At 47.9% G+C, this 26,686-nt stretch overlaps 1 protein-coding gene across 3 annotated transcripts in view; it reads left to right on the forward strand.

The window, feature by feature from the left end:
• OCRL (OCRL inositol polyphosphate-5-phosphatase) overlaps positions 1–26,686 on the forward strand; it is a 136,262-nt gene that overhangs the window by 77,114 nt on the left and 32,462 nt on the right. For all 3 annotated transcript variants that reach the window (XM_068249990.1, XM_068249991.1, XM_068249992.1), the window contains 6 exons: positions 6,814–6,928; positions 11,595–11,711; positions 12,361–12,542; positions 15,242–15,353; positions 16,981–17,090; positions 24,524–24,659. In XM_068249990.1, the coding sequence (XP_068106091.1) occupies positions 6,814–6,928; positions 11,595–11,711; positions 12,361–12,542; positions 15,242–15,353; positions 16,981–17,090; positions 24,524–24,659 (772 nt within the window). The remainder of the gene's footprint in view (positions 1–6,813; positions 6,929–11,594; positions 11,712–12,360; positions 12,543–15,241; positions 15,354–16,980; positions 17,091–24,523; positions 24,660–26,686) is intronic.

Below are 26,686 nucleotides of genomic sequence, written 5' to 3' on the forward strand. Positions count from 1 at the left end.
CTTGTGTTTGGATTGTGGAGGGTTGTGCAGCGGCTGTGCTTGTGTTTGGATTGTGGAGGGTTGTGCAGCAGCTGTGCTTGTGTTTGGATTGTGGAAGGTTGTGCAGCAGCTGTGCTTGTGTTTGGATTGTGGAGGGTTGTGCGGCAGCTGTGCTTGTGTTTGGATTGTGGAGAGTTGTGCGGCAGCTGTGCTGGTTGTGTTTGGATTGTGGAGGGTTGTGCAGCAGCTGTGCTTGTGTTTGGATTGTGGAGGGTTGTGCAGCGGCTGTGCTTGTTGTGTTTGGATTGTGGAGGGTTGTGCAGCAGCTGTGCTGGTTGTGTTTGGATTGTGGAGGGTTGTGCAGCAGCTGTGCTTGTGTTTGGATTGTGGAGGGTTGTGCGGCAGCTGTGCTTGTGTTTGGATTGTGGAGGGTTGTGCGGCAGCTGTGCTTGTGTCTGGATTGTGGAGGGTTGTGCAGCAGCTGTGCTTGTGTTTGGATTGTGGAGGGTTGTGCAGCAGCTGTGCTTGTGTTTGGATTGTGGAGGGTTGTGCAGCAGCTGTGCTTGTGTTTGGATTGTGGAGGGTTGTGCAGCAGCTGTGCTTGTGTTTGGATTGTGGAGGGTTATGCAGCAGCTGTGCTTGTGTTTGGATTGTGGAGGGTTGTGCAGCAGCTGTGCTTGTGTTTGGATTGTGGAGTGTTGTGCAGCGGCTGTGCTTGTGTTTGGATTGTGGAAGGTTGTGCAGCGGCTGTGCTTGTGTTTGGATTGTGGAGGGTTGTGCAGCAGCTGTGCTTGTGTTTGGATTGTGGAGGGTTGTGCAGCAGCTGTGCTTGTGTTTGGATTGTGGAGGGTTGTGCAGCAGCTGTGCTTGTGTTTGGATTGTGGAGGGTTGTGCAGCAGCTGTGCTTGTGTTTGGATTGTGGAGGGTTATGCAGCAGCTGTGCTTGTGTTTGGATTGTGGAGTGTTGTGCAGCGGCTGTGCTTGTGTTTGGATTGTGGAGGGTTGTGCAGCAGCTGTGCTTGTGTTTGGATTGTGGAGTGTTGTGCATCGGCTGTGCTTGTGTTTGGATTGTGGAAGGTTGTGCAGCGGCTGTGCTTGTATTTGGATTGTGGAGGGTTGTGCAGCAGCTGTGCTTGTGTTTGGATTGTGGAGGGTTGTGCAGCAGCTGTGCTTGTGTTTTGATTGTTGAGGGTTGTGCAGCAGCTGTGCTTGTGTTTGGATTGTGGAGGGTTGTGCAGCAGCTGTGCTTGTGTTTGGATTGTGGAGGGTTATGCAGCAGCTGTGCTTGTGTTTGGATTGTGGAGTGTTGTGCAGCGGCTGTGCTTGTGTTTGGATTGTGGAGGGTTGTGCAGCAGCTGTGCTTGTGTCTGGATTGTGGAGTGTTGTGCAGCGGCTGTGCTTGTGTCTGGATTGTGGAGGGTTGTGCAGCAGCTGTGCTTGTGTTTGGATTGTGGAGGGCTGTGCAGCAGCTGTGCTTGTGTTTGGATTGTGGAGGGTTGTGCAGCAGCTGTGCTTGTGTTTGGATTGTGGAGGGTTGTGCAGCAGCTGTGCTTGTGTTTGGATTGTGGAGGGTTATGCAGCAGCTGTGCTGGTTGTGTTTGGATTGTGGAGTGTTGTGCAGCAGCTGTGCTGGTTGTGTTTGGATTGTGGAGGGTTGTGCAGCAGCTGTGCTTGTGTTTGGATTGTGGAGGGTTGTGCAGCAGCTGTGCTTGTGTTTGGATTGGGGAGGGTTGTGCGGCAGCTGTGCTTGTGTTTGGATTGTGGAGGGTTGTGCGGCAGCTGTGCTTGTGTTTGGATTGTGGAGGGTTGTGCAGCGGCTGTGCTTGTGTTTGGACTGTGGAGGGTTGTGCAGCAGCTGTGCTTGTGTCTGGATTGTGGAGGGTTGTGCAGCAGCTGTGCTTGTGTTTGGATTGTGGAGGGTTGTGCAGCGGCTTTGCTTGTGTTTGGATTGTGGCGGGTTGTGCAGCAGCTGTGCTTGTGTTTGGATTGTGGAGGGTTGTGCAGCGGCTGTGCTTGTGTTTGGATTGTGGAGGGTTGTGCAGCAGCTGTACTTGTGTTTGGATTGTGGAGGGTTGTGCAGCAGCTGTGGTTGTGTTTGGATTGTGGAGGGTTGTGCAGCAGCTGTGCTTGTGTTTGGATTGTGGAGGGTTGTGCAGCGGCTGTGCTTGTGTTTGCATTGTGGAGGGTTGTGCAGCGGCTGTGCTTGTGTTTGGATTGTGGAGGGTTGTGCAGCGGCTGTGCTTGTGTTTGGATTGTGGAGAGTTGTGCAGCAGCTGTACTTGTGTTTGGATTGTGGAGGGTTGTGCAGCAGCTGTGGTTGTGTTTGGATTGTGGAGGGTTGTGCAGCAGCTGTGCTTGTGTTTGGATTGTGGAGGGTTGTGCAGCAGCTGTACTTGTGTTTGGATTGTGGAGGGTTGTGCACCAGCTGTGGTTGTGTTTGGATTGTGGAGGGTTGTGCAGCAGCTGTGCTTGTGTTTGGATTGTGGAGGGTTGTGCAGCGGCTGTGCTTGTTTGCATTGTGGAGGGTTGTGCGGCAGCTGTGCTTGTGTTTGGATTGTGGAGGGTTGTGCAGCAGCTGTGCTTGTGTTTGGATTGTGGAGGGTTGTGCAGCGGCTGTGCTTGTGTTTGGATTGTGGAGGGTTGTGCAGCGGCTGTGCTTGTGTTTGGATTGTGGAGGGTTGTGCAGCGGCTGTGCTTGTGTTTGGATTGTGGAGAGTTGTGCAGCAGCTGTACTTGTGTTTGGATTGTGGAGGGTTGTGCAGCAGCTGTGGTTGTGTTTGGATTGTGGAGGGTTGTGCAGCAGCTGTGCTTGTGTTTGCATTGTGGAGGGTTGTGCAGCAGCTGTGCTTGTGTTTGGATTGTGGAGGGTTGTGCCGCAGCTGTGCTTGTGTTTGGATTGTGGAGGGTTGTGCAGCGGTTGTGCTTGTGTTTGGATTGTGGAGGGTTGTGCAGCGGTTGTGCTTGTGTTTGGATTGTGGAGGGTTGTGCAGCGGCTGTGCTTGTGTTTGGATTGTGGAGGATTGTGCAGCAGCTGTGCTTGTGTTTGGATTGTGGAGAGTTGTGCAGCAGCTGTGGTTGTGTTTGGATTGTGGAGGGCTGTGCAGCAGCTGTGCTGGTTGTGTTTGGATTGTGGAGGGTTGTGCGGCAGCTGTGCTTGTGTTTGGATTGTGGAGGGTTGTGCAGCAGCTGTGCTTGTGTTTGGATTGTGGAAGGTTGTGCAGCAGCTGTGCTTGTGTTTGGATTATGGAGGGTTGTGCAGCAGCTGTGCTTGTGTTTGGATTGTGGAGGGTTGTGCAGCAGCTGTGGTTGTGTTTGGATTGTGGAGGGTTGTGCAGCAGCTGTGCTTGTGTTTGGATTGTGGAGGGTTGTGCAGCAGCTGTGCTTGTGTTTGGATTATGGAGGGTTGTGCAGCAGCTGTGCTTGTTGTGTTTGGATTGTGGAGGGCTGTGCAGCAGCTGTGCTTGTGTTTGGATTGTGGAGGGTTGTGCAGCAGCTGATCCTGTGTTTGGATTGTGGAGGGTTGTGCAGCAGCTGTGCTTGTGTTTGGATTGTGGAGGGTTGTGCAGCAGCTGTGCTTGTGTTTGTATTGTGGAGGGTTGTGCAGCAGCTGTGCTTGTGTTTGGATTGTGGAGGGTTGTGCAGCAGCTGTGCTGGTTGTGTTTGGATTGTGGAGGGTTGTGCAGCAGCTGTGCTGGTTGTGTTTGGATTGTGGAGGGTTGTGTAGCAGCTGTGGTTGTGTTTGGATTGTGGAGGGTTGTGCAGCAGCTGTGCTTGTTCTGTTTGGATTGTGGAGGGCTGTGCAGCAGCTGTGCTTGTGTTTGGATTGTGGAGGGTTGTGCAGCAGCTGTGCTTGTGTTTGGATTGTGGAGGGTTGTGCAGCAGCTGTGCTTGTGTTTGGATTGTGGGGAGTTGTGCAGCAGCTGTGGTTGTGTTTGGATTGTGGAGGGTTGTGCAGCAGCTGTGCTTGTGTTTGGATTGTGGAGGGTTGTGCGGCAGCTGTGCTTGTGTCTGGATTGTGGAGGGTTGTGCAGCAGCTGAGCTTGTGTTTGGATTGTGATGAGTTGTGCAGCAGCTGTGCTTGTTGTGTTTGCATTGTGGAGGGTTGTGCAGCAGCTGTGCTGGTTGTGTTTGGATTGTGGAGGGTTGTGCGGCAGCTGTGCTTGTGTTTGGATTGTGGAGGGTTGTGCAGCAGCTGTGCTTGTTGTGTTTGGATTGTGGAGAGTTGTGCAGCAGCTGTGCTTGTTGTGTTTGGATTGTGGAGGGTTGTGCAGCAGCTGTGCTTGTGTTTGGATTGTGGAGGGTTGTGCAGCAGCTGTGCTTGTGTTTGGATTGTGGAGGGCTGTGCAGCAGCTGTGCTTGTGTTTGGATTGTGGAGGGTTGTGCAGCAGCTGTACTTGTTGTGTTCAGATTGGGGAGGGTTGTGCAGCAGCTGTGCTTGTGTTTGGATTGTGGAGAGTTGTGCAGCAGCTGTGCTGGTTGTGTTTGGATTGTGAAGGGTTGTGCAGCAGCTGTGCTGGTTGTGTTTGGATTGTGGAGGGTTGTGCAGCAGCTGTGCTTGTGTTTGGATTGTGGAGAGTTGTGCAGCAGCTGTGCTGGTTGTGTTTGGATTGTGGAGGGTTGTGCAGCAGCTGTGCTGGTTGTGTTTGGATTGTGGAGGGCTGTGCAGCAGCTGTGCTGGTTGTGTTTGGATTGTGGAGGGTTGTGCAGCAGCTGTGCTGGTTGTGTTTGGATTGTGGAGGGTTGTGCAGCAGCTGTGCTTGTGTTTGGATTGTGGAGGGTTGTGCGGCAGCTGTGCTTGTGTTTGGATTGTGGAGGGTTGTGCAGCAGCTGTGCTTGGGTTTGGATTGTGGAGGGTTGTGCAGCAGCTGTGCTTGTGTTTGGATTGTGGAGGGTTGTGCAGCAGCTGTGCTTGGGTTTGGATTGTGGAAGGTTGTGCAGCGGCTGTGCTTGTGTTTGGATTGTGGAGGGTTGTGCAGCAGCTGTGCTTGTGTTTGGATTGTGGAGGGCTGTGCAGCAGCTGTGCTTGTGTTTGGATTGTGGAGGGTTGTGCAGCAGCTGTACTTGTTGTGTTCGGATTGTGGAGGGTTGTGCAGCAGCTGTGCTGGTTGTGTTCGGATTGGGGAGGGTTGTGCAGCAGCTGTGCGCAGTGGTACGTCAGTCAGCAGCGACTGGGAACGTGGCATTGGGCTGCACACAAATGATTTCTGTGAACCAGTTATACCAGTTCCTCCATTCGTACTGTTAGGTTTACATCACACAGATCATTTCCGCACCAGTGACACCTAAAAGTACGCTTGATTGGCCAGCATGGACTCCGGTGACACAAGGATGGGGTGTTCTGTGATGTGAGGCTGAATGTCAGCAGTGTGGGGGCCAGCATATCACCCTTCTGCTGTCAGTACTCTGGGGACAGCTGCAGTGCTGCTCCTCTGTGACAGCGGGAGTTTGTGCTTCGTCAGGCCAGTGACAGGGAGCAGCAGGCTCGAGTGAGCAGAGAAATCTTAGCTGCAGAAATTCCTCCCATCAGTCAGCAGTGTGTGATCTCACCAGTGCGCCGCTATCATATGACTGTGGTGTGTTAAAGAGAAACCGTAACCAAGAATTGAATTTCATCCCAATCAGTAGCTGATATCCCTTTCCCACGAGAAATCCTTACCTTTTCTCAAATGGATCGTCAGGGGGCGCTGTATGGCTGATATTGCAGTGAAACCCCTCCCACAGTGTGATGTCAGGACCGTGGTGCTGACATCATACTGTGGGAGCCTTGTTGCATTGTGGAAAATAACAGCTGTTTCCAACTGCGGAAAAAGCAAGCAGCATCTCCTTCCACTGACATCACCTGCCAGCAGTAAAAATGCCACCATGTAATAAATGTCAGAATGTAAATCAGGGAGAGGAAAGATTTTACAATGGGCAAACACTGACTAAATCATTTATACATAATTATTGTAAAAATTAAGCACTTTTTTTTTCATTACATTATTTACACTGGAGTTCCTCTTTAAAGTGAACCAGAGACGAAGCACCCTTGTGTATTTTACCATAGAAATCAGTGGGAACATTAGAGAAAACATTTACCATGCTCTCTGTTCCATCCTCACTGCTAAAAGTGTCTGTTATCTAGCTGAGATAAGAATCCCGGACTGAGCATTGATTCTGGCTTTGCTATAATGACTCAGCTATAATGATTCCTGAGCAAAGCCAGCAGGGGGCAGGCTTGGACTTGAAGACAGCAAAGAACACAGTCTCAGCTATAATTATTCTGTAGCAAAGCCAGACCGACTGCTTAGTCGGGATTCTTATCTTAGAGGTGATAACAGGCAAATTAAACAGAGAACAATGTAACAAAGAGCAGATTAGGTGTTTACTGTCATGTTCCCACTGATTTATAAGGTAAAATACATGAGGTTGCTTCATCTCTGGTTCTCTTTAAGCCTGGTACACACGAAGGACAACTGTTGCCCATCAGGCATGGGGACTTCAATCCTCGAGTGACAAATCAGGGCCATGTCTGTACAGAGACCAGCAATGCTTTCTGCTCCCTGTTTGTTGCAATGCCAGGTTGGCCGGAGGTAGCTGAGGGCACAGTGTGCAGTAGAGTGGGCTGGGCAAGTGATACCTTCAGCAAGTGCCAAGTCAATCCACTGGGCAAGGAGCAGCTGAAAAAGTTGTGGCCATTGTTATTTATCGTAATATAGAAAGCTGTCTGTCTGTGCAGGATCCTGTAGTAACGAGGGATGAGCACGGCTAGATCCTGACCCTGCACACAGCTGCTGTCACACAGAGCATGCTTGTCTGCGCAGGCTCTTGTAGTAACACTCTGTTTGGTTCCAGGTTCCAGGAGCTGGATCTCAGCACAGAGGCCTTCTTCTACTTTGACTCTGGGAAGGAGCAGGAATGGTTGGAGGCCGTGGAGAAGAACCTCCACCCTAAAGGCAAATACAGGAAGGTGAGCTGCTGGAGGAGCCTGCAGAGCCCGTGCCAGTGCTGCTTGTGCAACACCGAGAGCCACTAACCAGGCATAACATTTATAGGGACACACCCACTGTCATTACGTGTACTTAGCAAGTCACATTGTAGATTAATGTTCCTAGACAGTAACTTTCCATTGCAGGTAAACCATAAAGTGGATCCAAGATAAACTTTTACTCATTGCATAATTGTGCCCTTTACTTATAGTATATAGGGCATTCCTCAAGCCAAATGCTATTTTTGTTTTGTTTACACTAATTCCCTATAAACTAAACAAGCCTCGCCCACAGCTCCTCCAGCGCCTTGGCACTCTGAGGCCCAGGTAGGAAGGGCTTATGGGAGCTCAGTCTGAGCAGGAGGAGGAGGTGTTACTAGCCAGATTCTGAGGCAAGGGGGCGCAGAGGGGAGGAGGAGAGGGGAGTGGCGTTTTCACAGGCTAAGGGGTGGAGATGCAGATCAGCTTATCTGTGTGTATTGATCACAAGCAGAATATGGCTGCTCTCATTGTATCACAGGAATAAATAATCATATATTGTTGAAGCTGTTTGCAGCTAGATTTGCTGTGTAAACCATCTAAACTTTAGAGAAGATATATAGACAAGCTACTTGTTAGTTAGTTTTTCATCTCGGATCCGCTTTAAAGGACAACTGAAGTGAGAGGGATATGGAGGCTGCTATATTTATTTCCGTGTAAACAATGCACATTGCCTGGCTGTCCTGCTGATCCTCCGCCTTTAATGTTTTTAGCCATAGCCCCTGAACAAGCATGCAGCAGATCAGGTGTTTCTGATATTAATTCTAATATATCAAAAAGCGCGCTACAGTCTTATACACTTCTAACACAGATCCATATGAGGCATAAACAGTCCACTTGTTGGTTCCCAACTACAGTTCATTTAGCCCAACAGGCAGCTTTCTAAGCCACGCAGGTACGCGCTCCACACAACTCCGAGTAACAGCCAGTAACACAGTGTACATACGGAGAGCGCTCAGCCTTCCTATTATATCCGCCACCAGTCACCCCGCATGGGAGAGAAATCACCCGACTGATGTGATCGCTGCTAGATCGGTCATAAACAGCTTATTGTAGATTCCCCTGATCAGTTCCAATCCGCAAAACCTTCCTCCTTGAATTGCTCACTGATAAAGAACTTGGATCTTTGTTGTATAAACCACAAACACTGGTTCACATGGCAGCCAGGGGCCCCAGACTCTCTCACCATGCGATACCCAGAGGGAAGTGCCGGTGGGCCCCGGACCACTCACCACCAGGGAATTCACCCCCACTGCCTCTATACTGAATGCTAACTGCAACACACACAAATGCTCTCTACCAGGTAAAGCGCTTACCTACCTTAAAGAGAACCCGAGGTGTGTTTAAAGAATGTTATCTGCATACAGAGGTTGGATCTGCCTATACAGCCCAGCCTCTGTTGCTATCCCAAACCCCCCTAAGGTCCCCCTGCACTCTGCAATCCCTCATAAATCACAGCCATGCTGTGAGGCTGTGTTTACATCTGTAGTGTCAGTCTCGGCTGCTCCCCAGTCCCTGCCCCCGTCCCTTCCCTCCAATCAGCAGGGAGGGAAGGGATGCAGGCGGGGACTGGAGTTCTGCAGGAGGCGGGGAGAGCAGCAGACTGACACTATAGAGATAAACACAGCCAGCTCTGACAAGCTGTTTGTCAGCAGCACGGCTGTGATTTATGAGGAATTGCAGAGTGCAGGGGAACCTTAGTGGGGTTTGGGATAGCAACAGAGGCTGGGCTGTATAGGCAGATCCAGCCTCTGTATGCAGATAATATTCTTCAAACCCACCTCGGGTTCTCTTTAATCTGGTCAGCAGGGGTCAGTCAGCTAATCAAGTGCACAGTTATACACCCTTTGCATAAATTAGGCAGCATTCAGGTGGGAGGCTTCGGTTGGACGTAATAGTAGATTATGTCACTAGCAGGGACACCCCATGCAGGCACTGCTCCCAAAGGGGTCACTCCCTAACTACTCACCTGTCACCCGCTTCCTGGAAGCTGCAAAAAATAGAATTTAAAACCACAGACACTGGTTCACACGACAGCCGGGGGCCCTGGGCTCTCTCACTGGCCGGGGCCCCCAAACCACCATGCGATACCCAGAGGGAAGTGCCGGTAAGCCCCGGACCTCTCAGCACAAGGGAATTCACCCCCACTGCCTCTATACGGAATGCTGACTGCAGCACACACAACTGCTCAGTCCCATTGCTGGAGCTAGGAGTGAGCAGTTGTGTGTGTTGCAGTCAGCATTCGTTGTATATACCTCAGAAAATAAATTCTAACATAACGTGATCCCATGCATATGCTTTTATACAATAAAGTTTTATTTGCTATATAGGATCACATTATGTTAGCGTTTATTTTCTGAGGTATATACAACAAAGATCCAAGTTCTTTATCAGTGAGCAAATAAAAGGAAGAAGGTTTTGCGGATTGGAACTGATCGGGGGAATCTCCAATAAGCTGTTTACGACCAATCTAGCAGCAGTCGCATCAGAAGAGTGAGCTCTGTCCCACGCGGGGTGACCGGTGACGGATATAATAGGAAGGCTGAGCGCTATCCGCATGTACACCGTGTCTCTGATGTTAATGTCAGATCTGACAAGATTAGCTGCATGCTTGTTTCTGGTGTGATTCAGCCACTACTGCAGCCAAATAGATCAGCAGGGCTGCCAGGCAACTGGTATTGTTTAACAGGAAATAAATATGGCAGCCTCCATATACCTCTCACTTCAGTTGTCCTTTAAAGTGAACCTGAGATCAGGACATAGGGCATATTTATACTTGCCTGGGGCTTCCTCTAACCCCGAGGTGCGATCGCTCCCTGGCCAGCCGCTCAGTTGTCTAGGAATCATCCCCAGTCAACAGCCAGCCACGCTCTTCTGCACATGCGTGGCCTGGCTGTGCTCTCGTCTCAGGGAGCATACTGCGCAGGTGCACAAAGTTTCCTAGAACAGGGGCGGGCACGCACAGCAGAGGGGCCCACGACTGGCCAGATTACTGGGGCTGATTCCTGGACAACCGAGCGGGCTGGCAAGGGAGCGATGACACCTCAGGGGGCTAGAGGGAGCCCCAGGTAAGTATAATAATGCCTAGTGTCCTCATCTCAGGGTTCACGTTAAGTCAGGGAAAGAGATTTTGCTTACCTGGAGCATCTTACAGCCCCCTCCCCTTAAGCATCTTACAGCCCCTCCCCCAAGCATCTTACAGCCCCTCCCCCAAGCATCTTACAGCCCCTCCCCCAGCATCTTACAGCCCCTCCCCCAGCATGTTACAGCCCCTCCCCCAGCATCTTACAGCCCCTCCCCAGCATGTTACAGCCCCTCCCCCCAAGCATGTTACAGCCCCTCCCCCAAGCATTTTACAGCCCCCCCCCTTCCCCAAGCATCTGAGGTCCCTCTGTGACCTCCCGATCCCCATGCACTGTCCCGGCCTTGCGCTCCTCCTCGTTCACACTCCCATGGCCATGCGTAGTTCATAAGAAATGTGCAGCTGCGCATGCGCAGAATGCTCCCATATCCGGGATTGATGAGGCGCACGGCCAGGGTGCGCATGCGCAGATAGTCCACGCATAGTAGTCAGCCAGTCCTGGATTGTGGGGTGACAGTGACCCGGAGGACACTGAAGGACCTCAGATACTACAGGGGTCTGGAGGAAATAACAACGAAACCTTTACACAATATTAGGCAGGTGGCCTTTATCATTTTATCTGATCAGTGTGGAGTTACTCGGTAGTATTTGCAGCAGAGATTTCTCCTTGAGTATATCCTATACAATTAAACCTAACTGCCACTGCGTCATCCTCTTTCCCTGTCTGTGTGTCCGTGTTTTTTTTTGTACACATGCGCAGTACAGTCAACCATTAGGACAGGAGTACGGGCTAGGGAGCAGGGCGGACGGGCGGGGGCGCTCGTGCACACCAACTGGTGGCGCTTTAAGAGAACTAGAGGCCCTTTTTAAAGAGGAGCTGTTAGGTATAAGGTCTCAGAGAAAATAAACACATATATCAGTAGCTAAAGATTGGCTGTACTTACATTACATATGCATTTCACTGTCCACGTTTGTATTTCACAGAATTTGTATATAGTATATGCAGAGATAGATGCTCCTGACAGCTCATGGCAGGCTCCATGTTTTTCTGTCAAATGTGTCGTCATGTCCTGCCTGCTTCCTGATCACAGATAAGCTCCTACTTGAACAACACAGTGTGCAGTGAATATTAATGAGCCATGTGGCTAGGAACAATAGCTGACTCCTGCAGTGTACTCTGCCCGAGATTTATCAGTGCTACACGCTGGACTGATTACACAAGCTGCTGTAACGTCTCATTAGCAGCCGAGGGGAGGGCCCCAGAATGCTTTGCAGTATAGTATGCGGCTTGCGTCCTGCTTAGGTCTAACAGTTTGCTGATAAGCACACATCAAAGGTAACTGAGATTTTTATCTTCACTAATGGCTTTTGGGCTTCCTTCTAAACTGTTTAACACAGGAGAATAGAGGTTTAAATTAGCTTCTGCAGCCTGACAGTTACTCTTTAAACAGGCTTAGGTCAACTATCTGTCACCCCCGGTGATGGCAGTACACAGCGCTGACCCTCATAACCAATCGTGTGTTTCAGATCCGCCTGATCCGGCTGGTGGGGATGATGATGATCGTGTTCGCAAAGAAGGAGCATTTCCGGCACATTCAGGAGGTGATGGCGGAGTCCGTGGGGACGGGAATCATGGGAAAAATGGTGAGTGACGTACCCAGGCCCTGTGTCCTGCCGTGGCACCTGATGAGGTGGGCACGGTGTGTATGTAAAGGTGGCCACACATCATACAATAAAATGATCCAATTTAACGGCAATTCGATAAAAATGATCACATTTTCCAAAAAATCTAAAGTTTGGGTTTTCTTTTTTCGAGTCGATTTCATATTTGTATTCGATATAAGTTCATCGGGAGTGTTGTTTTTGTTTCTGATCAATTTTTATGGAAATTGAATGGTGTAGGGTAGATTGTCGTTTTCTTAATACACCGAAGCAATTTTCTTAGTGTTTTCAATTGGAGAAAAAGTGAACTTTGGTCAGATTTTTCAAATGTTACAATCAGTCAGGAAAAAATGATTGTAATCTTTGAAAGGAAATTAAAAAGTTATATGGTGTGTGGCCATATATGGTGTGTGGTATATAGTGACAATGTAATACTGTAAAATAGAATGTTAGAAGGGAAATGTGTAAATTCTTAACCTAGTACACACATCCAATCTTGATTGGCCAATTTTACCACCTCCATGTAGTATGGTAGCCAACAAATGTTATGTAAGCAATACATAAATGGAATGCTGAAGATTAGTACAATGAAGCTGACCGGTCCCGCTAACGCTTTTCTCTCCCGCCGCAGGGTAACAAGGGAGGCGTGGCCGTCAGATTCGTCTTCCACAACACGTCCTTCTGTTTCGTGAACTCACATTTGGCGGCACACGTGGAAGACTTCGAGAGGCGCAATCAGGACTATAAAGAAATCTGCGCACGGCTCAACTTTTCTCTGACCGACCAGAACACCTTAAACATCATGAAGCACGAGTGAGTCTGCCGATCGGGAATCCGCCACGGGGAATAGAGGGGCGGAGCAGTGGTGACGACTTCGGGGAAGATCTGTAACAATCTGCGCTGGGCAAATAGAAGCAAATCTGGTGCAGGAGTATGGGGCGGAGCTACTGAGAGCAGCCAATCAGAAGCCTGGATCTGGATACCAGGTTCATTCTTGCTCTGGGTCTGCTCCACTTTTCCTTGCCGGGGTTCTGATAGATCGCCCCCACTGTTGGGTAGTTTTTGCATTATGAAAAAAAGTGCCTGTTGTGTGAGGGCTCAAACCCACCAGCAGCCTTTTCTAAGTGCTAGTGATTTGTAAAGCTCTTGCTAAGGCAATGCTATGGGGGATTGTTATAAAATCACATTTCTCAAGCGGGTAGCGTTACATTGGCAAGAGCTTTTCAAATCACAAAGCGCTCAGAAAATCGCTCCTGGTGGGTCCCAAGCCTGAGAGGTGTTTAGCTACTCAACACCAACAACCTACTCAGCCGGTATGTGACCCAGATGTGACAGCCGTGAATTCATCATACGCGAGTCCCAGGTTTGCATCATAGTTTGATTCATTTATTTTTATTATAATTTCCCATTAACCACTTTACCCCCAGCGGTGGTGATATCTCCATCCCCTTTTCCATCCTTTCACCCCCAGGGATGGAGATATCCGCACCTCCCACGCTCCCGCCGCTGCCCGCGCTCCCGCTCTCGTGCACGCCGCCGCCCGCTCGCCTGGAGATCAATGAACGGGAAAAACCGTTCCCGTTTGTTGATCTAAGCCCCCACAATGATCAACTGCTTCTATGAGAAGCAGCGATCATTGTGAAAAAAAAAAACCTGTTTCCCAACCTCATAACACTTCTTGCAAGCGTACTTCCTGTACACTTGCAGGTCACGTAAACAAAAAGTTACTGTGGCCATCTTGTGGCCAAATAGTAAAACTACACCCTAAAGCAATTTTCATACACAAATACAATAGTTTTACACTAAAAATTAACTCATTACCTCCCACACTCCCCAATTTTTTATTTTTTTTAATAAAAAAAAAATGACAATTAAAAAAAAACAAAACATAGTTAGTTACCTTAGGGACTGAACTTTTTAAATATTTATGTCAAGAGGGTATAACACTGTTACTTTATAAACTATGGGCTTGTAATTCGGGATGGACGCAAAACTGAAAAACATGCACCTTTATTTCCAAATAAAATATTGGCGCCAAACATTGTGATAGGGACATAATTTAAACAGTTTTATAACCGGGACAAATGGGCAAATAAATTTCATGGGTTTTAATTACAGTAGCATGCATTATTTAAAAACTATAATGGCCGAAAACTGAAAAATAATGGTTTGTTTCCCACATTTTTTCCTATTTTCCCATTAAAACACATTTAGAATAAAATAATTCTTGGCATAATGTACCACCTAAAGAAAGCCTAATTGGTGGCGAAAAAAAAAAAGATATATTTCATTTCATTGCGATAAGCAATAATAAAGTTATAGACGAATTAATGGAAGCATTTATAAAGATAAGCACTCCACCAGTGTCGCAAATCAAACAAATTATAGTTGAAAAATTCCACTTACCCATCTTAACATTAAATGATTAATAACCCTTTCCGGCTACCCACTTATTTATGGGCGTACCCTCCACGCGGGAGCCCCCCCGGCTGGGCCGACCTGAGAGCGCCTGTCATCGGCAAGCCGCCAGAACCCTCCCGAGACCATGCTGCCCCGGTGTGCGCGCCCACGGCGGATGCCGCACAGAGCCGGGGGCTTCGGAAAAGCTCCAACGGGGCGGACAGGCCGCAAGCATAAACCGGTCACATATCTAAACAAACGACATAAGGAAAAAGCAATCCCTCTTATTCCACCTTCATACACATCCATACAGGTGCCTTCTATACTACAACGTATATCCATGTGACTACACATTCCTCCATCCATTTATCCATACTTCATACAATTCCAGTTGGTCATTTATTGGTTATTTGATTCTTTTCTCTTCATCTTTCCAACTTTCTCTACTTCCCCAACTACTTAACTTCATATTATATGTTACTTATGTTTTCCCATTCGATTTTCCATGCCTACATTTGATTGTTGGTGCCGGCATCTTCCACCCAGCCCTCGCCACCTTGCAAAAAATCTGACATCATCCATATCCTTTGCCCCTCCTACTTGCTGACTCCTCCCCTTAATCCTTCACCCCCTCCTCCTTGCTTACTCCTCTGTCCATTGCTCCTCCTCCTTGCATATTTCACCCCTCCATCCTTCATCTTTCCTACGCCCCTCCTCCTTGTGTATTCCCCTCCCCATCCCCCGCCCCTCCTCCTCATCTACTTTTCCTGCCCATCCTCTGCCCCTCCCCATCCTCTGCCCCTCTCCTTCTGCTCCATCCTCCACTCCTCCTCGCCTACTCCTCCCCCTCATCCTTCGCCTCGCCTCCTACCCCTTCATCCCCTTTTTTCCTTTCTTTCCAATCCCCACCACCACTCCCTTTTCCTCTACCCCCCCCCCCCCTACCCCACATCCACCTCTATCTTCAGGCATCCCCTCTGATCCCCTCTCCTCTGTAGTGACCTCATGACCTTTGTACTTCTAGTATCTTTATATAATAATCAGGACTCTACTGTGACTATGCTGCAGCTGTGACCAGTCAACCAGCTCTGCCCTTTGTCCCTCCTCCGCAGTGTCGTCATTTGGTTGGGGGACTTGAACTACAGGCTGTGTAAATATGACGCCACTGAAGTGAAGACCCTGATCACCAAGAACGACATCGCCACTCTGCTGCAGTTCGATCAGGTAAACAAAACCTCTAAAGGACACCTGGAGTGAGAGGTATATGGAGGCTGCCATATTTACAGTATTTCCTGTTAAAGGACACCTGACTTGTTAGAGGTATATGGAGGCTACCATATTTATTTCCTTCTAAGCAATACCAGTTTCCTGGCAGCCCTGCTGGTCTATATAGCTGCAGTAGTGTCTGAATCACACCAGAAACAAGCATGCAGCTAATCTTATCAGATCTGACAATGTGAGAAACACCTGATCTGCTGCATGCTTGTTCAGGGGCTATGGCTAAAAGTATTAGAGGCAGAGGATCAGCAGGACAGCTAGGCAACTGGTATTGCTTATAAGGAAATAAATATGGCACCCTCCATATCCTTCTTGCTTGAGGTGTACTTTATCTTTCTATTCCCTAAAGATCGGTTTTCAAAATGTCATGGCAGTGTGCAAAACAAATCAGCTGGAAATCAATGCCAACAAAATGCCTAATCAATCGATTTCTGCCTAAAAGTATTGATCGGACCTGACGGAAAACTTTGGTGGGTGATCGGAAAGGATATACACACACGACGAGAGCCAGTATTTAGATCAGTAATATTCAGCATGCCTGATCGAGAAAGAGATTGAGTATGAGCAGAAATTGGTCACTGGCAATCAGTAGGGTGTGTGTGTGTGTGTGTGTGTACAGTGTGTGTACTGTGTGTGTGTGTGTGTGTGTGTGTGTGTGTACAGTGTGTGTGTGTGTGTGTGTACAGTGTGTGTGTGTACAGTGTGTGTGTACAGTGTGTGTACAGTGTGTGTGTGTGTGTGTGTACAGTGTGTGTGTGTGTGTGTGTATGTATGTGTGTATGTATGTATGTGTGTGTGTGTGTGTGTGTGTGTGTGTGTGTGTATGTATGTGTGTGTGTGTGTGTGTGTGTATGTGTGTGTGTGTGTGTATAGTGTGTGTGTGTGTACAGTGTCTGTGTGTCTGTGTGTGTGTGTACAGTGTGTGTGTGTATGTGTGTGTGTATGTATGTATGTGTGTGTGTACAGTGTGTGTGTGTATGTGTGTGTGTGTATGTATGTATGTGTGTGTGTATGTGTGTGTACAGTGTGTGTGTGTGTGTGTGTGTGTGTACAGTGTGTGTGTGCTGTGTGTGTCTCTGTGTGTGTGTGTGTGTAGTGTGTGTACAGTGTGTGTGTGTGTGTGTGTCTCTGTGTGTGTGTGTGTGTGTGTGTGTAGTGTGTGTACAGTGTGTGTGTGTGTGTGTGTGTGTGTGTGTGTGTGTGTGTGTGTGTGTGTGTGTGTCTCTCTGTGTGTGTGTGTAGTGTGTGTACAGTGTGTAGTGTGTGTGTGTGTGTGTGTGTGTGTCTCTGTGTGTGTGTGTGTGTGTGTGTGTGTGTGTGTGTGTGTGTGTGTGTACACACACACCCCTCATTTCTCGATCAGATAGAAATTGCATGGTGGTGTAGGGGTGAGATGTCCGTTTGATCAGTTTAGGCAGCAGAATGATTAGCCCCCTGTGGGATTGGATGCTGCACACACAGCTGACAGATCTGATGTTTATGGGTCCTTGTACAATTTATGACTGTTCCCCTCCCTGTTCCGGTCTGTGTGCTGCTGATGGGCGGTAGATAATTGTGTTGTCGTTTCCTGCAGCTGAACATCCAGAGGGGTCTGAAAAACGTATTCTCTGACTTTACTGAAGGCCCAATCGCCTTTATCCCCACGTACAAGTACGACCCGAAGACCGACCGCTGGGATTCCAGGTAAATAAGTCACTCACGTTTATTTACACATGCTTTGTGCAGCTGCTGTAGGGAGGGTCAGTCGCTGAAAACTGTTTTTTAGCTACCCGCAAGTGGAGATGAACTCTACAAAGGCATTTTCTTTCCGTGCTGACCACTATGAAGCCATTCTATTCTGTTGTACTTTAAAGTTGCTCTTCAGTAAAAATATTGCAGTGTAGTTCTTGCATCTTTCCCATTACACTAGATAAACATATGTGATAGTTCTGATAAACTGCTGTAAATGAAGTTCTTAGCTTGAATATGGCGGTTAGGGCCCGTTCATACTAAAGCGATTAGCAGGCAATTCCCGCTAATCGCCAAAGGTCTAGCACTTTTTAAAGAGAGACTGAGGCCACTATAAAAATCATTTTTTACCTTTTATTTCTTTTAAGGATCATTGCAAGACCTAAAGCTGGGTCTACACGTGCCGATGTATCTTATCAATCGAGCCGCCGATGCGGCTCGATTGATAACATCCAACAGGTCCGATCTCGCTGCTGCCGATTCCCCGCTTGTTCCCCGCGAGCGGACAATAGCGGGGAATCGAGCGGAAGATAAATGGCGCCGGCGGGGACGAGCGGGTATCGAATCTGACGCACGCGCGGACGAGCGGGGACGCGGCAGGTACGCGCGGGGATGCGGAAGAGTTGATCACTCCGTGTAGATGGAGCTTAATTCGCCGCTATACCGTGGCAGAACGAGGGTTCTATCACCCCCAAATCCCCGGGGCAAGGTTGGGGGTGCACTTCCTGATTGAGGCAGAGCTTTCCGCTGTAGCTCTTCCTCTCGTTGCATCAATCCCCGCTGATCGCCACCTCTCCCCGCCCCTCTTCTTTCACTGAGAGGGGTGGGGAGAGGCGGAGATCCGTGGTGCGTTGACACAAATAGAGGCGGAGCTACAGCGCTAAGCCTTGCCTCCCCGGGCAGCAACATCCACGACCAGAAAAGTTGCGGATTCTGCACAGGGGATTTTGGGGTATAAACCCCTCTTTTTGCTTTGGGGATGCAGCGTTTTATGTCTGGCAATCATCCTTAAACGAAAATAAAAGTTAAAAACTGATTTTTATAGTGGCTTCAGAGTCTCTTTAAAGCGCTAGTGCTATTTTATGCTATGAAAGTGATCTCACTGCCGCGATTGGCGCCGATCACGGTGTTTTGCGATTAGTGCCAATTGCAAAATGTGCTGACCGAGATCACTGTGAATCGCGGAAGTGTGAGCAGGGATTTTACCGCGCTAATCACGGTAAAATCACCTGCGCAAAATTGGTAGCGCTAAGCTCTAGCATTTAATGATTTATAGTGTGAATGAGCCCTCAGAGATGCTCAGTGAGATGCAGATCGTTTTGAGTTGATGCAAGATTATGCAAATGTAGGCTGCTTGAAAATGGGCCAATCAAATTTTACCTCAGCAGGACTCGAATGGTTCATGTTCAATCTGCATACATTTGCATACAAAATTTGCAGTATGTCGCATCAACTTGAAATTATTTGCATGCCATTCACCATCCCTACTGGCAGTCAGGTGACCGACTACGTGCCCAATCACCATTTATTTATCTTGTGTGTAACCAGCTTTACTATTCATAATCTGTTGGCCGTCATACTACATGGAGGGGGTAACATTCAGTCGGTTATTGGCCAATTATAATTGAAGGTGTGTACTTAGCATAAAGGCTGGGCCCGCTAGAAATTACATTTGCCAAACACTTTTTGTAGTGATTTTTGTAGCATTTTCTTGAGAGATTTCTGGTGTTTTTGACATGGCTGTGGAGTCCGGTGCAAAAATCATCCGACTCCGACTTCTCCGTTTATAAAACCACCGACTGCCGGTACCCAAAATGGCTCTGACTCCTTAGTCTTAATTTTACAAATGCTGCGGAGTCGGTACAGAAATAATCCAACTCAGACGCCTCAATTTATGAAACCACTGACTCCAAGACCTCGACTCCGACTCCACAGCCCTGGTTTGTGAAGCACTTTTGGATTTAATGCTAGTAATGTGTACAGCGATGTCCTGTTTGTTTTTTTCTTTTTGTGGTTCTGGGTAGTAAAATTGCTGCAAAATTGCTTTGTGCAGTGGTTGAAAAGCGATTTTGCAGCGATCCTATACTTTGTATTTAAAGAGAAACCGTGACCAAGAATTGAATTTCATCCCAATCAGTAGCTGATACCCCCTTTCCCATGAGAAATCTTTTCCTTTTTTTAAACGGATCATCAGAGGGCGCTGTATGGCTGATATTGTGGTGAAAGACCTCCCAGAGAAAACTGTGAGGACCATGGTCCTGGCAGTTTCCTGTCTGTGAACCTCGTTGCATTGTGGGAAATAGCTGTTTCCAACTGCCAAAAAACGCAAGCGGCAGCTACTTCCAGTGACATCACCTGCCAGCAGTAAAAATGTCAGAATGTAAATCAAGGAGAGTAAAGCTTTTTCAACGGGCAAACACTGACTAAATCATTTATACACAATTATTGTAAAAATTAAGCACTTTTTTTTTATTACATTATTTTCACTGGAGTTCCTCTTTAAAGAGACTCTGTAACAAAATGTTCAGCCTTATTTCTTCTATCCTATAAGTTCCTATACCTGTTCTAATGTGGTGTGTCTTACTGCAGCCTTTCCTAGTTGCACAGTGGCTGTATTATCTCTGTTATATGATCTAATCTTCTTTCCTCTGACGGCTTTGTCGGGCTCAGGCACTCAGGCTGGAATGTGCAGCTCTGCTTGTGATAGGATATAAGCTATACACACCCTCTCCACGCCCCCTGCAGGCTCTGTATGAGTCAGACTGAGCTCCTCTCAGCCTATCACAAGCTATGTCTTTTGTTTGCCTAAAACTGGCAATTACAAGCCAGGATTGCAGCAGAGAGTGGCAGAAACAGCACAGAGGGGCCCAGGAGAACAGAATGAATAGAATGGTATGCTTTTTATTGTAAGAATTTTACAGTACAGATTCTCTTTAATGCTGTAGGGCAGGCACACACTATGCATTTTCCCGTCAGATGGACTGGTCGAATCAATAATTTACATCAGGTTCGATCCGCTTCCGATGAAAAACGGGATTTATTTTCCGATCACTAATGCACAAAATCGATCATGTTATCGATCAGGAGTGGATCGGACAAACTGGAAATTGATTCAACCTGTCGATCTGATGGGAGTTGCATAGTGTGTGCCTGCCTTAGTTGTTTGGGTAGAACGTTTTGAATTGGGAGAAGACTCTTTATTATCTGTTCTGAGTAAGTTCCAGTGTTGTAGTACTTTCTCCTGACTCTCTTATGTAACTCCAGTTATGGGAGATTCTATCAGTGTGTCGTCGTCCCCCTCCCCCCCCCCCCCCCCCCCGCCCCCAGCTGATGGGAAAACATGTTTACCCAGCCGGATGTGTGCCATTACGCCCGCGGCTCATGTGTGTGTAAGGAAAGTGGCATGACGCTCTGATGAACGGACGCGCTTGTCTGCTGACCCCGGCGGGAAGAAAGGCGCCATTCATCCGAGAGTCGCACCGCAAACCGTCTGACCAAAATGTCGTCCGCTACACACACAGCGTGCAAATCGCTGCTTATAATGGAGCATTTGTGTTAACAGATCTTATCTGTGTGTATTCTATAACTAGGAAGAACGCCTCCGCAATTATTATCATTTCAGAATTATCTTCCTGACTCACTTTACTCTGCTTCTTAAAGGGGTTCTCCGGTACATAAAAAGAAGTTAAAACTGACACCTGGGGCTTCTATCGGCCCCCTGCAGCTGTCATGTCCCGCGCCGTCCTCCTACAATGCGCCAGTCCCCACCGCCGGCACCGGGCTAATTATTCGTCTAACTAGACAAATAGAAGTGCGGCTGTGCGGCCGCACGTGTCAGCAGGAGCTTAATGCGCAGGCGCAGTGCAAAGTTTTCTTGTAAGCTCCAGCTGACGCGTACGGGAGCGAGCACCCGCACAGCCGCACTTCTATTCGTCTCGTTACACGAATAATTAGCCCGGTGCTGGCGGTGGGGACTGGCGCATTGTAGGAGGACGGCGCGGGACATGACCGCTGCAGGGGGCCGATAGAAGCCCCAGGTAAGTGTCAGTTTTAGCTTCTTTTTATGTACCGGAGAACCCCTTTAAACAAGAACTTGAAGATAAAGGGGGGAACTAAAATCAATACATTGCAAAGTGAAATATAAAAAAATAGAGGATCAAAAAAATGATTGATATTCACTATGTCATTTATTCTTGTTGCTTGATTTACAGGGAGCATGCAGGTCAGCATCTTTACTACTGGCAGACAAGGGAAAAACAAAAAACAGCCAGCACCAACTACTCTTATCTAATAAAGCTGGCCATACACTAGGCCCATTCCCCGCCGACCGACAGCAGATTCGATCACTGAGATCGAATCTGCTGTCACATCGTTCACGCTACACACTAAATTTCGATCTATTTTGTCCCGAAATAGATCGATCCCGTTGATCGCTCCATGCGGGAAATTACCGTTGATCGCCCGCGGGTAGGGAGCGCGTCGCTAGCGGCGTTCGAATGCCCGACGACCGTCGCAATAGAGCTGCAATACATTACCTGCTGCGCCGGCGCGACTCCCCTGGTCCCCGCTGTCTTCTTCTCCGCTCTGGTCTGGTCTCTGGCATGCTTCACTTCTTCCGGTCCCGGCAGGAAGTTTAAACAGTAGAGGGCGCTCTACTGTTTAAACTTCCCCCAGACAGGAAGAAGTGAAGCATGCCGGAGACCAGACCAGAGCGGAGAAGAAGACAGCGGGGACCAGGGGAGTCGCGCCGGCGCAGCAGGTAATGTATGCGGGGGGGGGGGGCAGCTCCACAGATTGTGATCGGTTTCATGCTGAAATCGATTCACAATCTGTTTGCAGTAAAGGCAGCCATACGATCCCTCTCTGATCAGATTCGATCAGAGAGGGATCTTTCTGTTGGTCGAATCTGATGGCAAATCGACCAGTGTATGGCTACCTTTACACAACCGTATATATGTATATGTTAATATTTAGTATTTATATCACAACATCTTCCGCAACGCTGTACAGAGTATATTGTCTTGTCACTTAAAGAGAACCAGAGATGAAGCACCCTCTTGTATTTTCCCTTATAAATCAGTGGGAACATGACAGTAAACACCTAATCTGCTCTTTGTTTCACTGTTCTCTGTTTAATCTGACTGTTATCACCTCTGATAAGAATCCCCGACTGAGCACTCAGTCTAGCTTTGCTACAGAAAGATTATAGCGGAGTCTGTCTTCTCTGGTGTCTTTTCAAGCCCAAGCCTGCCCCCTTGTGGCTGTGCTATAATGACTCAGCTATAATTATTCCCAGCAAAGCCAGACTGAATGCTCAGTCCGGGATTCTTATCACAGCTGATAACAGACACTTTTAGCAGTGAGGATGAAACAGAGAGCAGGGTAGGTGTTTTCTCAAATGTGCTTACTGATATATATGGTAAAATACACAAGGGTGCTTTCTCTCTGGTTGCCTTTAACTGTCCTCAGAGGGGCTAACAGTCTAATCTAATCCCTCCCATAGTCATATCTACATCAAAGTCTAGAGCCAATTTATGTGTAGTGTGTGTATCGTAGTCTAGGGCCAATTTTTAATGGGAAGCCAATTAACTTATCTGTATGTTTTTGGGATGTGGGAGGCAACTTGAGTGTCCAGAGGAATCCCACGTATACACGGGGAGAGCATATAAACTTCATGCAGATAAAGCCCTGGCTGGGATTTGACAGTGCTAAGCATTGCACCGCCGTACAAACTGTCAAACACTGCATGCTTGGCAATTGGCAACAGCTTTTATTTCCCACAATGCAATGAGGTTTACAGATAGGAAACTGTCAGGACCATGGTCATGACATCACACTGTGGGAGGGGTTTCAACATATCAGCCATACAGACCCTCCTGATGATCTATTGGAGAAGAGGTATAGATTTCTTGTGATAAAACGTTAGTATCAGCTGCTGATTGGGATGAAGTTCAGTTCTGGGTTCCTCTTTAAGTCCCATTTATAAAAGGCAAACTGGCTTTTTATCAGAAAACAATCTAATGAAGGCTCCCTGCACGCTGCATATGATTCTGATTTTTAATCGTTACTGCATGCTGCGGTTTTTTTTCAGCGTTTTTCTGTTGATAGCATTCTGGGAAAATCGTAATCACAAATCACATTTGCAAATAGTGGGGACACCTCAGGGAACAATGGAGATCTGTGTGTTTGTATCACACACCGCTTGTGTCACTTGTAAGCCTCGTAGACGCCTCGGGGACCCCAGCGGAAGCGGCCCTGCAGGGGAATCTCAGCTGAGGCTCCGGCGTTGGTTCAGGCGCTCTACAACATCACTTAAAGAGACTCTGTAACATGAAAAACCTCCCCTGGGGGGTACTCACCACGGGTGGGGGAAGCCTCCGGATCCTAATGAGGCTTCCCCCGTCCTCCTGTGTCCCACGGGGGTCTCGCTGCAGCCCTCCGAACAGCCGGCGACAGGCCCGACTGTAGAATCAATATTTACCTTTGCTGGCTCCAGCGGGGGCGCTGTGGCTGCTTTCGGCACGGAAATAGACGGAAATACCCGATCTCCGTCGGGTCCGCTCTACTGCGCAGGCGCCGGAAACTTGCGCCTGTGCAGTAGAGCAGACCCGACGACGTTCGGGTATTTCCGCCTACTTCAGAGCCGACAGCCGTCAGAGCGCCTGCGCAGGAGCCGGGAAGGTAAATATTGACGTCACCGCTGCACGGAGGGCTGCAGCGAGACCCCTGAGGGACGGAGGACGGCGTGGGAAGCCTCATTAGGATCCTGAGGCTTCCCCCACCCGAGGTGAGTACCCCCCAGGGGACGTTTTGTCGTTACAGTTCCTCTTTAAGGTGGCCACTAACGGTCCAATTTCTAGTGAAAAATTGTTCGAGCGATCAGAAAATTTTGATCGAAAGAAAAATCGTTCACTACAACATTAACAAACCAATCTTTGCTTCTATTACAACCAACAAGAAAATCCAATTAAACGACTGATTTTATAATAGTTTGTAATCGATTGTGCCCACCAACTGAGATTATTTACAACCAATCTGATCAGAATTTCTGATCACTCAAACAATGTTTCGCTATGGAAATTGGACAGTTGGTGGCCACCTTTAGAGATTCTGCATGACGCGTATCTAAAGGTGGCCATGCACTATTCAATTCAACTCGACTTTGTTTTTGATTGATATTACAATCGATATTATGGACTTAAATAAAAGGAAAGAGATAGTTGTGCTCATAAGAATTGAGTGATGATTGAATAGTGTGTGGCCAGCGCTCTGCGGTCAGCCCTCATTCTTCCATGTAGAGAGTTGTGATGTATTGGAGGAGGCGGGGCGTAGGGTGGATGATGTCGCGTTTCCTCCTCTGTGTAACCGATATTCTCTCTTTCTCCCAGCGGTAAGTGTCGGGTTCCTGCCTGGTGTGATCGCGTTCTCTGGAGGGGAACTAACATTAAGCAGATGAAGTATCGCAGCCACATGGAGCTGAAGACCAGCGACCACAAGCCTGTCAGCTCTCTTTTCAGCATCGGGGTAACTGTCTCTCCTCCTAACACAGGGAAGGCTTCTCAGCGGTAACAGCAGCGTCTGTTCTCAGAACTGAGGAACCCGTCTGTGAAAGCTGCCGTTATTGATTAGCATAGACCGTCAGTGAGATGCTAATGATTCAGGCTGGCATGCTGATTGGATTCAGGCCAGGCAAATGCACTTCCTTTTGATGGTGATCGGCCCGATGCCAAGCCGCACAGCATTTGCATTGAATTTGCATGCAAGCCAGAATTATATGGCATCATATTGAGTCTCCAGTAGGGATGATCAAGAAGTTGCAAACACTTCAGAGTTTATGGAAATTTTTGCAAGTATTTATGGAAATATATGCAACTTGAAAATGAACCAATCATTTTAAACCTTAGTGGGACTTGACTGGTTCATTTTCAAGGTGCTTATATTTCTGTACAAAATTTGTGTAAATTTGCATAAACTCGGAAGAAAATTGCATATCATCAATTACTGTATTATAATATATATATATCTCATATCAAGCCAGATCACCCCTAGTCTCCAGCAATAACGGTTTCTGTACACCGATTTCCAGAAGCAACTGACGTTGGCAATTTGCAGCTGCTACAAACGTCCATTCGTGGCCACAGCCTCCAAATAACGTTTTAAATAAGCAGATGTAATAAACACGTCAGGCGTTTATTACATCTGGTGGTTAAAGTGAACCTAAAGCCGATAAAAAAAAAATGAGATTAACTCACCTGGGGCCTCCCTCAGCCCCCTGCAGCCGATCGGTGCCCTCGCAGCTCCGCTCCGATGTCCCAATAGCAGCATAGGGGGCGATATACAGGCTGGGAACACGAACAATCACTCGTTTTCCCATGCCTGTCGGCCGGTGACGGCGAAACCGGAAGTGCTCACCGGCGGGTCCTGGGACATCGGAGCGGAGCTGCGAGGGCACCGATCGGCTGCAGGGGGCTGAGGGAGGCCCCAGGTGAGTTAATCTCATTTTTTTTTATCGGCTTTAGGTTCACTTTAAAGCGGATCTGAGATGAAAAACTAACTATAACAAGTAACTTGTCTATATATCTTATCTAAAGTTTAGATAGTTTACACAGCATATCTATCTGCAAACAGCTAGTTTATGATGATTTATTCCTGTGATACAATGAGGGCAGCCATGTTCTGTTTGTCACATTGTCACAGGCTGAGGGCTGGAGATGCTATCAGCTTGCCTGTGTGTAAATTCAGTCCCCTCTCCTCCTCCCCTCTGCCTCTGAAATCTCTGGCTAGTAACCTCCTCCTCCTGCCCAGACTGAGCTAAGGCACTATGAAAAAGCTGTGGGCGGGCTTGTTTAGATTATAGGGAATTAGAGTATTAAAACAAAACAAAAAAAAGTATTTGGCTCGAGGAATGCCCTATAAACTATATGAAAGGAACACAACTGTGCAATGAGTAAAAGTTTATCTCGGATCCACTTTAATGCTGGGTACACACGTTGCGATTTCCCGCTCGATACGCGGGATCGATTCGATTATTTCCAACATGTTCGATCGGGTTTTGAAGGATACAGCCTTCGATTTTGCATATTAAGTTGCAAAATCGACGGCTGTATCCATCGAAACACGATCGAACATGTTGGAAATAATCGAATCGATCCCGCGGATCGAGCGGGAAATCGCAACGTGTGTACCCAGCATATGAGTTATCATTTTGATCCATTACGTGAGTATTTAAAGGCCATCCGGGCAGCGCTGACAGCTTCTTGGCCTCCCTTTTGTTCAGCAGACCTGAACTCATAACTTCCTCTCTCCTCTAAAAGATAAGCAACAGCATAATAAGCTTTACAGAAAAACATTTATTTGTTACAGTTGATACAAGTCCTGCAATAAATCTGCAGGGAGTCTACTTCCTGCTTTCATGGAAGCAGACATCGTGTTAACATCCTGTGTTTACCACTTAACTGTTCTGCTGAAGCAGGCAGCTGATACAGCTGAGGGATCAAATTACAGTAGTGATTAGTCACAGATGAGGGGGAATTAGACAGGCTAAACTATCT

The sequence above is a fragment of the Hyperolius riggenbachi genome, chromosome 8 (genome assembly GCF_040937935.1).
Source record: "Hyperolius riggenbachi isolate aHypRig1 chromosome 8, aHypRig1.pri, whole genome shotgun sequence".
NCBI lineage: Eukaryota > Metazoa > Chordata > Amphibia > Anura > Hyperoliidae > Hyperolius > Hyperolius riggenbachi.